This window comes from Festucalex cinctus, chromosome 14 (genome assembly GCF_051991245.1).
Source record: "Festucalex cinctus isolate MCC-2025b chromosome 14, RoL_Fcin_1.0, whole genome shotgun sequence".
In the NCBI taxonomy this organism is placed as follows: Eukaryota; Metazoa; Chordata; class Actinopteri; order Syngnathiformes; family Syngnathidae; genus Festucalex; species Festucalex cinctus.
The window spans coordinates 15,265,309-15,281,048 of NC_135424.1; the positions used below are offsets into that span (position 1 = coordinate 15,265,309).

General features: G+C 39.4%; 1 protein-coding gene across 2 annotated transcripts in view; it reads left to right on the top strand.

Moving 5' to 3' along the window:
- The window catches only part of macrod2 (mono-ADP ribosylhydrolase 2), a 417,202-nt gene that overhangs the window by 83,892 nt on the left and 317,570 nt on the right, over positions 1-15,740 (top strand). For both annotated transcript variants that reach the window (XM_077494975.1, XM_077494976.1), the window contains one exon: positions 1,989-2,018. In XM_077494975.1, coding sequence (XP_077351101.1) covers positions 1,989-2,018 — 30 coding nt within the window. The remainder of the gene's footprint in view (positions 1-1,988; positions 2,019-15,740) is intronic.

The window sequence follows — 15,740 nt, forward strand, 5'->3', positions numbered from 1 at the left end:
GGCCTTTGATGAAGCACATTCTGCAGCGGGAGAGCTTTCTTTTGTCCCCATTCCCACCCACACGTGCTGCTCAGTGACAACAATGCAAAGCCATGATGGTGCCACAGAAAGTTGTGGAAGCTCCACAAGTCCCCCACTGCCCATCATACAAAAATAATACGTTTGTGCTGTGATTTTTGTTTACATGTTAATGATCTGTTGCGTGTGCACTTTAATTTTAACTTTTTTTTTTTTTTTTTTTTTTTTTTTTTTTTTTTTTTTTTTTTTTTGGAAATAATTGTTAAATGGACTACTTTTGACTGCTAATGATATATCTGGAACAGAAGATCATTAGGAATATTTTTGCGGTATGATTGTTCGGGTGCCCGTTGTCTGAACTATACTTCAAACACAAACTTCCTACTTTCTGCTACACCCAAATTAACTGATGTATTCTTAACAACCCCTCGGTCTAATCTTTCTCCTTTTCATGTGGAACGGATCTCTCTGACAGAGGAAAATCTTAAATAGGTTAATTGTCGTATGATATGCTCGCCACTTAAATAACTCGTTTTCTTGGACTGCATGTGAACCAACAAATTCATGTAAAAATGGACTTCACTTATCCTTCCAACTTGTAGCTAAATTTTCCTTTCCTTTTCCTTTTATTATTATTTTTTTGAACATATAAACAAATGAACAGCAGAGATAAAACAAAAAACAACAACAATCAAAATAGAAGAAAATCCCAATAACATAATCATTCAATTAATCATAACTTACATGTTCAAAAGGGAGTAGGAAGAAGTTAAAAACTTATCTAGTCCTACCCCTTTTACTAAATATATTTAAACTTATTTCATTATTAATACAATTTTCATTTACTGATTATTAAAAATAATAATAATAATAAAATAATAAATGATATATATAACCCAAGTTATATATATATATACACAAGTGCACTTAACCTATTCACATTTACCAAAAACATATATACATAAATTTACTAAACATATACCATAATACCTATCTAGATCACTTACACATACTCACATGTACATTTTTCATATACTGGCTTGACATAGATAATTTTTTTGAATTTTACTTTTAAACATTTTTTTAAACTCCAGCATTGAATCACAATTTTGCAGAGCAATTTCCAATTGATTCCACAGATCAACACCTTTTACAGATACACACCTTTGCTTAATATTTGTTCTTGTTTTGGGTTTTTTGTACACACTTGTACCCCTTATATCATAAGGACTGTGTCTAATTTCAAATAACTTCTGAGTACTGTGGCAGAGTAAATTGTTATAAACTTTATACATTATTTGTGCTATTTTAAAATCCACCAAGTCATAAAATTTCATTGCATTTAATTTAATAAATAGTGGATGTGTTGGCTCTGTATACTTTGATCCATTAATAATTCTTATAGCTTTCTTTTGCAATTTGAAAACGGTGTTAGTATTTGTTTTATATGCCATTCCCCATAATTTAGGGTGAAAAAAATTTAGGGTGCATCTAGGGTGCATCTATCGCAATTGTGCTGAAACATTTTACAAGCGATGCATCTGCTTTGTCCAAAGTTTTCATCTTTCTGGAACCTGTCCATTTCTGTGACATGTTTCCATAACAACCAACAAATTCCTCATGTCTGTGTTTTTACTAAGATGAACACAACGTTCTCTCGCACCACAGGGCACTTTTAATTGCTTCAACCGGACTAACGTTTTAATGTAGCCTTGCCCTAAGGAATACATCTGCTAATTAGAATACTTTGTGATGGAACCACACAATTTGATTTTCTTTTATGAGGAATCATTTTGTGGATGGAAAAATGCAACTGGCCCTCATTTAGTACATATTTCATTATTTTAAAAATTCCCAAGCAAAAGCTTTTGATGAATGAGTATATATTTCTGCTTTTTCTTGACATGTTCAAACGGATCCATATGTGTTTATATGGTGAGATTTCTGACATTTAATTTCTCTCTTTTCAGCAAATTCAAGTCTACTTGGAGGAGGGGGTGGTAAGTGAGATGTTTTTATACTACTTATTACCTAAGCTTTACACGATCAGGATTTTTTTTTTTTTTTTTTTTTTTTTTTTGCAGACCGCGATCGAGTTTGGGGAAAAATTTATTACAATTTATTTTGTGGAACCAATCCATGAATTAAGTTTAATTTCAGCCAAGCACCGATTTTTGCATAAAATGTTGACTATTGTCCAATCCCGATCCAGCCGATCAGATCAGTGTAAAGTCAACTACTACCTATTGTTTGCTGCTCCTTTAAAAGATCAAAAAACAAAATCAACTAGAGAAATTGCGTGGGAATGCTGAAAGATGAATGCTAAGATTTGAATGCATGTGGAATTCTTATGAAGTAAATTGAGAGATAAATTATGGAATGATGACCCCCCTGTTACTGAACAATGCACTTTACCAACTGTGCCAACGAGCAGTATCAAACACCTGGTAACGATAAGTTCTATGCATGGAAGTGGGCGTGGAAAGTGACACTTAGAAATAGTTGAATGTCTATCCCATTGAAAATGAATGGGGAAAAGTTTATATTTAACATTAAAACTCTTTGACTGCCACACGTTATAAAAAAACAAAACAAACAAAATACAGTGCCAGCCGATTTCGAGCATTTTAACTCATCTTTCAAGGCAAAAAGAATATTGTTTGCCTTTACTACATATACAATGTGGGTACTAAATGAAAGACTACATTCCATTCATCGGAATTTTACTAGTTATTAAGCGTCGTTGGCAGTCAAATAATTAAATTGTGCGGATACTGTAAATAATGTGTAATCAGACCATATATATACCCCGGGGGCGGGAGGTGTGAATTTTTGAAGCAAGTTGGAAGTTGAATAGTGTAAATTGGAAGCATTATCTGGGAGTTGTTACATGGCAAAAAATGTGGAGAATAAAAATCACAATAACATATGTGGGAATGCTTCAGCATTCCCACAATTATTTTTGGTGTATAGCACTCAAAATATTTCTATGGATCCAATGGCAAATTTAAGTGTCGAGTATGTTCATCAAGTGTCCGTGATGAATGTGAGCGAATGCAATGCTGAAAACATGAGCGTGAAGTGCAGCGCAACCTTGCACTGTGCCACACTGAGAGATGGTCATTACTTTACTGGCCTGCCGAAGCACATTATCATCAAAGCGGTGAAGGAAATCTCAAGCAGCCAACCGTGGTGTTCGAATAATGGGGAAGGAGCTGGAATGCTGGAGCCCAAACCTCACTGTTCTTTTCTGAAATTTGACTTTGTCAGTGACATGATTGAAATAATCGTTTCCCCCCCGCAGTGTGATGAAAGCTCCTCGTTAGATGTTGAATTTTTTTTCTTTCTTTTGTCTGAAGAGTAAAGTTTTGATATTATAAAAGACCATCTCTCTTGCTGTATCCATTTATACAGTTGCGTGGGAAGATTTATCTATCCAAATTTAATGGCTATAAAATGCACAACAAATAAATGATTAGTATTTTCTAGACACTTCTGTTTGTGCATCATCAAAGATGAAAGGACAGTTAAACGTCGATCTGCACTGTGTCCATCTGAGTGCACGCTGTGCTGATTGAAATCTCGTTGCCATCTAATAACACTGCCTGGAGTGGCTCTCATGATGTCTTGTGGTTAAGACCGCAATTTTATTTTACAGGTGTGGCTTCAGTCTTAGCAAAGCACTTTCCTACTCTGTATCAATGACAGTGAGGACTCTTAGCAAAGAAGTTCTGTGATGGATATCAGAGGTCATGATGCATCTTCATAAGTGTGATATACTTTGACAGATTCATGTTCGTGTTTTACACACCTCAGTGTTCATTTGATGCATACAAAAACAAACGAATATTGCCCAATAAAATAAAAAATATATATATTCTATGCTATTAGTTACTTGAACATTTAGTCTCAGAACATTCAGATATGTCATTTGATCCAAGTTCTTTACTGTTAAATGAGCAAGGATTGCACCATTGACACAGTCTAAACAAAAAAACAAAACAAAAAAACAACAACTTTGCAGCCTTTAGAGCATTCTGACTTAGCTTTTAAGGCTCACACAATGTTGTGTATTATGACTACTATGTAAACACATGAACTAACTACCAAATGAAAGAATACTTTCATCACACACACAAAGAAATAAAAAATAAATCTCATTCAAATTTTTTTAGTAATCAGCAGTACATGGGTTGGTTTCAAAAGATATATTGATGGCCACAGTGGCTTTTATGCTTTTCTTTAGTGATGCCTCAAGCATCTGAACAGCCATTGTCCTTGTATAAATGACAAACAACAATGAAAATGTCTTTTGATGATATAATTTTCCTAACAATCACCAGTAAGAATTTTACATTTGACAAACTTGACCAACTATTTATTTACACACTATTCAGTATAGTACAATTTAGTCATGTGTGTGCATGATACACATACTGTACATTGAACTTGTTCATCTTTTCTTTTTTTTTGACGCTCTTTGTTGTAGACGTGACAAACGCTTATTAATCACAATTTGCTTGAAACGTAATATTTCCTCAGATCCACCATTTTCTCAAGCGACTGCATTGTTTTGCTTTGCGGTGATCTCATCCAAAAGAGATAAAATACTGCCATCTGCTGGCCACAGTTAGTATTTTTTTTTATAAATGTTTCCAGCGAATGATCAAACCAGAGCTGCCCAATCATTTTCTCCATCCATTTCCATAAAAAACAAACAAAAAAAAAAAACAATCAAAGAAACGTAGTTGTCAAATGACGTCAACGACACTCCTCTGTACAGTTCCCATTGACATTATTTCACGTCAACGGTGCTCAAAGAGTTAAATGTATTCATTTACAAAAACAAATGGAAAAAGGCAATCCAGTACAAAAGGTCTACTATGTATTATGAAGTTCTCCTTGGAACCAACCGAGAATGACAAACATTATCTGTATGCACATCTATGAATCAAAGACAAACGTTTTAATTTCTCCATGGCCTTTGTTGTATAAACATACGCAAATAGCTTTGCTTTTTGACAGTTAGAGTGCATACTCACAGCAGTGACTGCAAGACACATTCACAACTTATTAATTCTAATTGATTTGAGTGCCTCTTCATTGTGAAAAACACACTTGTCCAATCATTTGATACTTTTCTGGTTAAAAAAAAATCAAGGTCAATAAAGTGAAGAAAAAAAAAGTGTTTTCAGTCAGTTGTATGTCTTTTTTCTTTTTTTTTTTTTTCCCCTGAAAGAAAACAAAATTGATGGTTACAATCAAGGGCAGTTTTCCAACATTAAAAAGAGTGATGACAATGATTAACCAGACAACCCCCCCATGCCTCGCCTCATGGAAAGCCCAGAAGGCTTTTTTGCTTTCTTGTCTTTATCACTCTGAGGTGGCTGCTGAAGCTGCAAACCCTGCTCACCCTAGCCCTCCCCATAGCTTTATCTGTGGTGTGGCGTGTGAATACCTTCTCCCCTGGTGGTGGAAAGGATCGATGTGAAGAAGGGACGTGCTCTCATACCTTCCTTATCTCCCAGCTGTCTTCTCAGGACTCTGCAGAGTTCACAACAGAATGATTTATCATGTTTGGTAACTGCTCCAGAACCTTATTTAGTTCCCACAGATTGAGAGGCTGGCCCACCGCTGCCACTTTGCCTAAAGTGACGAAAAAACTCAATTTCATGTGAAGAAATTTAGTTGACTGTCCACTCAGTCATCACCAAAAATATAAGTGACATATTATTTTGGTTGACATATGCCATCATGGTCTGAATTGAACACAATTAAAACATATATACGGTATATATTTTTTTGTCCCTGAAAGCATTGTTTGTTCTGGGAGCGTTAAATTATATAGACAAAAAAATAACAAGATACAGTGAACACTGTTATGCTTCGGTGCTCTGTTTAATCCTATCAAATCACTAATGGGAATTCTCACTGGGCCCTATGTTTTCATTTTCATGTACACAATGGAGTTAACCAAAATAGCACGGTTATCTGCATTAGACATATTGGTCTCGCTGGGATTCTGAACATACATGGAGGGAAATAACAATGATCTCTGATAATAGCACACTAAATGAGGCCTTGGTGAATAGAGGATAATTATGAATGGTACTGAGATGATCTTGTAATATGTGTCACCGTGTGGCTGGATGCTGGCACCGTCCCAAAAAGTATGTAAACATCCTGACGTTCAGCTCACCGCCACTCCAGTTTATCAAAGGCAACATGACTGCATATTCAGAGCCTTGTAATGATAGCATGGAGCACGGTGTCTCCACCGAGTAGGAGCTTCCCCTGCCTTTTGATGTCTCTATTCAGTAAAGGGTGGCTGCCTCATTAGCATTCTAACCACAATTGTTGCCCAGTTAGCAATAGGCTTTGACTCGACCACCAAAACAAATTGTTTTCTCGCGTTGGGCCTCTATTCTCGACTCCAGCCGAGCAGTGGGCCACATACGTGCTTGTTTAGTAAGTCCTAATTCTGGCTAATTTAGTCATTGGGCTCCAATGCTCACTGAATTAACCAGCCTTTGCCATTGCTTGCGTAACACCGACTGTAGCGCTGCTGCATGCCCCCAGGTCTCTTCATTGGTGTGAGTCTGCAAATGCAAACACACTGCGGGATTAAGGTTGATGTGCCACCGATTGTATCTGGCTATGGTGGCTGTCCTGTTGTCCCCTTCTTGTGCTACATCACGATTCCAACAACGGTCTCGTGTTCAACCACGTTTAGGTTTTTAATTCTAAAAATGCAGTTGTCATTTCAACAATGGGTCAACTTGATACTTAACTCATCAAAGTCGCAGCCATTTTCACTGACGCAACCGTGTTCGCCCCCAGCTGTTTTACTGGATTTTGACTGATTTTGCAAAGCCCACAGAATATTGCGTTCAAACATGGAACCTACCAAAAGAAAGATTAGTCTTTTCTTTCATTAGGGAAAAAAAAAAAAAAAAAAAAAAGTCTATTTCTGTTTCCGTTTTGCAGCAATTAGCAGTACAATATAACTAGGTTTCATCATTATTCACAAATCTGTTTAGAACTTTTGGGAAATCATCCTGTTTGCAACATGGCCCTGGTTGATATCTTGTACTCTGCTGCCACCTGCTGGCCAGTTTTGTAATTACTACCCTTGTTTCACCCGTTTTCTGTAGTTCAGAGGCTGCATCAAAGTCTTGTGTATGCTCTAGCATAAAAAACAAACAAAAACAAACAAACATAAATACGTCTTTGGGACATTTAAGACATAAATAGAACATATTTATATGTTTTTGGGAGCAACTGTTAAATGGCAGTATGCCTGTGATCAGCTAGCTTATCTTTTCCCTTCTCGCTGTCAACCGACCACCATTTTGAACCGTCAAAGCCCCAGCACAGTGACACTGAGATAACAGTCAGTTGGCCAACATACAGCCCAGTAGTTAAGCTAACCGCCACAACTTGTTGTTGATGGGCTTGTCTGCAATGTGCTGCAAGGTTTAGCTTCAAATGAAAAGAAAAACCCATAATACTGTACATGGATAGCAGTGACTTATCAAGCTTTTATTTCGAAGTTATCCCTGAAAAGCAATTGTGGTGGCTGACTTGACTTTGAATTGAATTTGGCCTGACCTATCCTTTAATTTGAAGAAGTGCAGACAGACTTTGAACTGGAGCACAGTGTTGAATTTCCAGTGCTCATGCGCACTGGCGCACCACTTATGTGCATATATGTATGTATTAGGGTCGCATGTATCATTTGATTGTGACCGGCGCTTATTTCCTTAATTTTGGAGGATTGGTGATGGGCGATGAAACCAATCTTGTCCACCAATCTCATCTCCCTCCGGAGAAGTCTGAAAAAGTCAGACACTGTCCTCTTCTGCTGTGGAATAACTAATAGGCTTTTTGTTTGTATTTGACAGAACTACTTTATGGCCAGTTAAAAGAAGCCATTGTTATTGCTTCACAGGTATTGTTTTACAATAAAACAAGATTGGAACATTAGGTTTATGCCACTGGTTATGTGATGCAATTGCGACGGGCAAGTCAGACTTTTGTAAAGATCATGTATCGCTGACTGGCTTTGCGTACATATGCGTCTTTCCTGAAACAATGATGTGGTTGTCCCAGTCCTCGCGTGACCAAGCGCAAAACCTGCCAAAATGTACAAAAACAATGGAGGATTACCGTGTTGGATATTCTTTAGGAGAAAAATGTAAGTATAGATGGAAGAATAATAATGGGTTCTGAACTCCTGGTAAAAATTCCCCACTGATGGAAGTTTTGTATTCTCAGCAAATCTAAATAATAGCTTCAGGACTTTATTATCATGCAACTGTGTGAGCCTTTGCGCGTTAAAAAAAAAAAGAATGTTTCCAGTTTTGGACATGTTTGGATAATCCTTTATACAAGATCCATATTTGCTTTGTTGTCTATATCTCTGTCTCCATTTGTTATGCAAAGAGTTGTGTTTTCTTTTCACATCACCTCCAGGTGAACCATTATCCGCTTTCTGGTGCTGCCAGAGGCCTGTTTATTGTGGAGATTGGCAGCGACTGGGGCATGGTGTTCTTTGTAAAGTGGGGGTGGGGTGTGAGATTGGAGGTGGTGTTTTGTGACTACTTGGCCTGGCTTGGCCTGCTGCCCTCGTTACAGCCACATCAGCTTTCCGCGAGCTCAGGACCTCCCTCAATGATTAATCACTCAAAGATGACATTATTCTCATCTCACATCGTGCTTGACTGATGGTCCTCAGTTTGCAGATGGTAGTAACAGCCATTAGCATAACTTATTACAAAGAGTATGTTTTCCCTAAGGAGTAGCCTAAATAATGTAACATGAGAAATGAAATGCGGATTCCTCTGTCAGCGCATTGCCCTAGGGACAAACTTATCTCCTCATATTTAGTAAGCACTTACTTACACCCTGATCAAGATGCACCTTATATCTGTGGTGAGATTAGTCCTGTTGTTCGGGAAATGTTAATACATACTGTATTCAGTAAACACACCATATTTTGAATTGTTTAATTAGCATTGAGAAGCACAGTGGATGACTGGTTAGCATGTGCGCCTCCCAGTTCTGAGGACTCTGGTTCGAGTCCAGGCTCCGGCCTTCCTGGGTGGAGTTTGCATGTTCTCCCCGTGCCCCCGTGGGTCTTCTCCGGGTACTCCGGTCTCCTCCCACATTCCAAAGACGTGCGTGCCAGGTTAATTGGGCGCTCCGAATTGTCCATACGTGTGCTTGTAGGTGTGGATGGTTGTTGGTCTCTTTGTGCCCTGCGATTGGCTGGCAACCAGTCCAGGGTGTACCCCGCCTACTGCCCAAAGCCAGCTGAGATCGGCTCCAGCACCCCCCGCGACCCTTGTGAGGAATAAGCGGTCAAGAAAATGGATGGATGGATAATTATCATTGCTTGGGCAAGTGCTATTTTTAGTTTTTAAATGCCTTAATGGTTTTGGGCCATTTTTTCTGACCTGGGGTGATTGGTCATCCTGGACCGGGGTCTCCGGAATGGCCCTGTGGCCATGAGCTGTCAACCCTCTCACTGTGAATGAGCTCCCCTTCGGTGCTTTTCCTCACATGGTTTCACTGTGCCCCACCATGCTTTTTTTACATAGTTCTCAACTTGTGTGTGTGTGTGTGTGTGTCGGTGCGGCCATGGGCCTGTTGGGGGATGGGGAGTGGTTGTTCTTTGTATATTTTACAATGAATGTTTTAAATATGCAGCACTGAGTTGCATTTTTCGGAACGGAAAGTGCTATCTAATTATTGATTTTATACTTAAATGTAGTACAGTACCTATAAAATGTGTTACATAATTATCAAGGGAGTTGACCCTTTATTTAAGTCAAGAGTTGGTGCTCTTTAACATCTAGGGTTGTGTTTATGGATTTTTATGAGGCAGGTGTCACAGTGAAAATTCAAAATAAGATCAGCATGTGTATATAATAAAATGTAAAGATTACTTCTGTTGGCCCTACCATTAAATTTAGTTAACAGTCATTATCTGGACTGAACTGTATTACATTTTGTGGACTGCCCTCCCACCGCAACAATCTGCAGTGATGGATGGACTAATTGATGTGGAATGACTGAACCATTCATTTTAGTAAAAAAAAAAAAAAAAAAAAAATGTGGCTTCCATATTTAGAAGCGTTACATGATAAGGGGAAGGTAAGAAGAAAGTCAAAGAACACTAAATTAAACCCAGACTGCAACAAAAGGGAAAGGTTAGAGCATGCAATTATGTGTGCCAGTAACCAAAAAAAAAGGCCAGTTGCGGAAAGCTAAGCTTCAGAGACGGTTTCACTGGATTTATGAGAAGGTGTGTATCTGCAAACGACAGAAGTACACATCTGCCACGTGTCTTGGTATCTCTCTCGTAGCCTATGAATCATTCATCTCTGTCCCCATGTATAAATCAAGCTGTTGGCCGGCGCCTGCGGCAGTCATGTCTTAAGCTGGTTGATGGCAGCGCTTGATCTCTGGCATTGTACTGCAAGTGAAGGAAAGGAACAAACTTGAATGGCACATATATCAGCATTTTAAACCATGTGGAGCCTTCTTTGTTGCCGTTGTGACCAGATTTGTGCCACTTTTCAAGTCCACACAAAGACACTTTTTTTTTTTTTTTTGAATAGATGATTCTCCACTGGCGATCATAGTGATCATTTTGTGACTTGTATATAAGCTTATATAAACCCGCAGATGACGTGGGCTCCGCTCTTATCTCCATAGTATGAGGTGGAGATTATACACGACACATTGTAATTAGGAGGTGTTTCTCATTTTGGGATGATAATTTATTTTGGACGGAGAGTACCGAATTTGAAAAATGAAAAATAAATAAAATGTATTATAGAATACGGGGTACCGGGTACCCTGGTACGGGCTGTTCGGTCCCTGTACGACCGTTGCCAGAGTCTGGTCCGCATTGCTGGCAGTAAGTCGGATTCGTTTCCAGTGATGTTTGGACTCCGCCAAGGTTGCCCTTTGTCACTGATTCTGTTCATAATTTTTAGAAATTCTAGGCGCAGATGAGTCGTTGAGGGGTTCCGGTTTGGTGGCCTCAGCATTGCATTTCTGCTTTTTGCAGATGATGTGGTGCTGTTGGCTTCATCAATCCGGGATCTCCAACTCTCACTGGATCGGTTCGCAGCAGAGTGTGGAGCGGTTGGGATGAAGATCAGCACCTCCAAATCCAAGACCATGATCCTCAGTCGGAAAAGGGTGGCATGTCCTCTCCGGGTCGGGGATGAGATCTTGCCCCAAGTGGAGGAGTTCAAGTATCTTGGGCTCTTGTTCACGAGTGAGGGTAGGATGGAGCGAGAGATCGACAGGCGGATCGGTGCAGCGTCAACAGTGATGTGGACTCTGTATCGAGCCGTCGTGGTGAAGAAAGAGCTGAGCCAAAAGGCAAAGCTCTCGATTTACCGACCGATCTACGTTCCAACCCTCACCTATGGTCACGAGCTGTGGGTCGTGACCGAAAGAACAAGATTCCTCCGCAGGGTGTCCGGGCTCTCCCTTAGAGATAGGGTGAGAAGCTCGGTCATCCGGGAGAGACTCAGTCGAGCCGCTGCTCCTCCGCATTGAGAGGAGCCAGCTGAAGTGGCTCGGGCATCTGGTTCGGATGCCTCCTGGAGGCTTACCTGTGGAGGTGTTCCGAGCATGTCCCACCGACAGGAGGCCCCGGGGTCGACCCAGGACACGCTGGAGCGACTGTCTCTCGGCTGGCCTGGAAACGCCTTGGGATCCCGCCGGCGGAGCTGGTTGAAGTGGCTGGGGAGAGGGAGGTCTGGGTTTCCTTCCTCAAGCTGCTGCCCCTGCGACCCGACCTCGGATAAGCGGTAGAAGATGGATGGATGGATGTATTATAGATATTAGAGCTCGGACTTACACCCAAAATCTCTATTCACCATTTGTTTTTACATCAGCAATTGACTTTTGGATCGATTTAGATCTTGTGCTTTTCCGGAAAAACATGTCAAAGTCCAACATTTATCATTACCATTTACCGTAAGTAGACTATACTTAGGGAAAAAGTTCTGTGAAGTTATCACTCTTTTAGATGAATAGCATGTTTACCACAGAACATTTTCTTTAGGATTGTTAATGCAAGGGTTGTTAAAGGTGCATGTAATTCATCCAGTGAACCATTTCTTGCTAAACATATGTAGCGATTATGATTTTAAATTTGTTCAAAGCGCTAAAGGCTCGAGCTTTGTGCTTTTGTGCTGCCACATTTAACTGCAAGGAAGGGCACAAGAACATAGCAGACCATTATCTGACTTTTCTGAAGCATTTAGTTGAAAATAAATGTGTGATATTGCACTCTGTTTCCCACTCTCCCTTCGGGTCTCCACAACAAATGTATTGCAGCTGCTTATTTTCCTTTGTGTTTGACCTCTGCAGCCTCTCTCTTCTTCTGTTTCCATCTCCGAAAGGAAACAAGGATGGCCTTTGACTTCAATCAGGGGACATGGGAGATTGATATTGTGCAATCCTACACAGTATCCTTGTATATTTGAATCAGTTATTTATTGTCATGACTCTGCATTGCAAAAGGCTGCCATTTTAGTGTCCACCTTATTCTGTCAGTTGAGTGTACAGTGTGTGTATACCGCCCCAGGGCTTGTGAACTAGGCAAGAAAATATCAATTTAGTTCTTATCCGCATTGCATTGCACTCGACCTCCCCTGGACCCCAGACCCCCTCAGTGCATCACAATTTCTGGGTCAGTTGTTGAGATTTTCGACAACTCAAAGCATTACCAGCCCCGGTGTCAGAGCACATTTGTGTCCCGTGTCAGATTCATTGTGGCCTGTTTTGTCGGCTGATCCTGCAGTCGCTTTGGCCATTTTGTTTTGCACGCATGTGTCTGTGTGTATTATCTGTAATTGTCTTTTTGTCTGCGTCTTCAAATGGTTGTGTGCGTGAGTGCGAACTTGATTGTCCACACATTTGCTTGCATGAGGCCTGTCAGCGTCCGTCTGAATCTGCAAGTGTGTTACTGGGCTTCATTCAGCTGTATGAGTCTTATTCCGGGTTATCTGGATGCTGAGTTGCCTTGTCAGTTGACTCAGTGGTCAGTTTGGGTCCCACTGCCCCCAGCCATGCCGGATGGAGTGATGAGATCTGACAGATGGGGACAGTTCTTAGCAGGGCTCTACCCTACATCGTCTTCGTCTACCAACCAGTGCAAGATTAACACAAGGACGTCACATGACGCACTGAGAACTTGGCCACATGGTCAACCATTCATTCTGAAATGGTTGACGCCATAGTTTGAATCCTTTGATTTGGTTTGTGTTGCCATTTACATTTATGTGCCACTTATACCTACAGAGTGATTTAAATATGTCCTCTTTAAAATGATTCTTTAAAGTTTACAGCATTTATTTGTAAATTTGCTGTGGCGTGAGTTGACTTTGGCAGGATTGTGGAAGATAAACCAGTTATCTTGCTTGGGGCGATGATAAAGATTTGGTTTTCATGCGAAATAGAACCCCCTCCACATTTTGTTGTCATTGGTGAATGGCTGAACGCCCACTTTCCTGGGGTGGTTTATCATGGTTCGTACGAGTGACCAGCCAGGGGTCCTGATTTAACACCCAGTGACTTTTCCTGTAAGCTTTCGTCAAGGCTTGAAATAACTTTTTTTTTTTTTTTTTTTTTTTTTTTTTCTTCCCTTTCTTTGCAGAGCAGTTTTGCTCTTCAAATACAGTACTTCGTTTGAGGAACAATTTTTTAATTTTGAGATGCAATTTTTCACCGGTTAATTCCAGAGACCTGATGCAAAGGTTTTCTGACTGTATTGTGAGGGGGAAAAAAAATAATATATATATATATATATATATATATATATATATATATATATATATATATATATATATATCTACCATCTTTCCTTTCCTTTTTTCCTTTTATTATTTTTTGAACATATAAACAGATGAACAGCAGAGATAAAACAACAACAATCAAAATAGAAGAAAATCCCAATAACATAATCATTCAATTAATCATAACTTACATCTTCAAAAGGGAGTAGGAAGAAGTTAAAAACTTATCTAGTCCTACCCCTTTTACTAAATATATTTAAACTTATTTCATTATTAATACAATTTTAATTTACTAATTATTAAAAATAATAATAAAATAATAAATGATATATATAACCCAAGTTTTATATATATATATATATATATATATATATATACACACACAAGTGCACTTAACATATTCACATTTACCAAAAACATATATACATAAATTTACTAAACATATACCATAATACCTATCCAGATCACTTACACATACTCGCATGTACATTTTTCATATACTGGTCTGACATAGATAATTTTTTTGAACTTTACTTTTAAACATTTTTTTAAACTCCAGCATTGAGTCACAATTTTTCAGAGCAATTTCCAGATGATTCCACAGATCAACACCTTTTACAGATACACACCTTTGCTTAATATTTGTTCTTGTTTTGGGTTTTTTGTACACACTTGTACCCCTTATATCATAAGGACTGTGTCTAATTTCAAATAACTTCTGAGTACTGTGGCAGAGTAAATTGTTATAAACTTTATACATTATTTGTGCTATTTTAAAATCCACCAAGTCATAAAATTTCATTGCATTTAATCATCACTTACGGTTAGCGTCACGTCCGCTTTTCGTCCTTTTGTGTAGCGTAGTGAATGTGACACTTCAAGTCCCCATTTTTTAATTTTATTTATTTTTTGCTGTTTAAAGTTGTATACGTTACTCTCTGCTTTTAATGTGGTTGGATCTATACTTCTGTGAAGTGTACTTGATGTCCAAAACACTTAATTTTGTTTTTTCATGATTACACGTGTATCTTAACATTGCCTCTCCGTTTTTCCTTGTCACTCCTGTGCCGATACTAGCTTATTCACCACCATAGAGGCAATGATGACTGACCTAGAGGTAACATATTTTTCCCCACTACTAGCCAGTCCGAGCTTGTCGATAGCTAGCTGGTGCGGCATAAGTAACAGCAATTTCTGACTAACCGTGCGTAATTTATGTGCTTCCAGCCCAGCTAAACTCTTTATAGGACTGTCTCGGCAGTTGAATTATCGGGAAAAATTTGAGTTTCAAATTTGATATTCAGTGACGTTTACATGCAGTCAATATTTGCGTTAAGGTCAGAATTACGGTTTCTGTAACATTCAAGATACCCTGTTTACAGGTGTGGCGGACAGAGTTACTCCCGTATACATGTGCTTGATTGGAATACACCGTTGGTATGTGTGATGTATGGCCGCTTAATCATTGTCATTATTTGACACAACTTGTTGAAACTGACCTACTGTGGTGGCTTTTTGCCAACATGTAACTCACTGTCGAACTTCTGAGTCCTCATGGGGCAATTTAGTTAGGTCTGTCTGACAGGCCGCTTGCCTGCAATTGAGGTTTCAACCGAGGGAGAGCAGAGCATGCTCCAGAGGAAAGCTGTCATATTTTTGCCAGACCACGGGGAATAGCATTTTCTTCCTCCTCTATCCTTCCAGTCTTACCCTCACCCTGTATTTATCCTTCACTGTATCGGTCAGTTCCCTTGGTGGAGATCTTCACTTTCCCAGTGTCTGCTCCTCTCAGCGTGGCCGTGCAATATAAACAGGCGGGCATCGAGCTGATGAAACACCAAGCATCCCTCAGGAGGTGGACAAGTCACTGTGTGAAGCCCCTCACTGCTTCCTAAA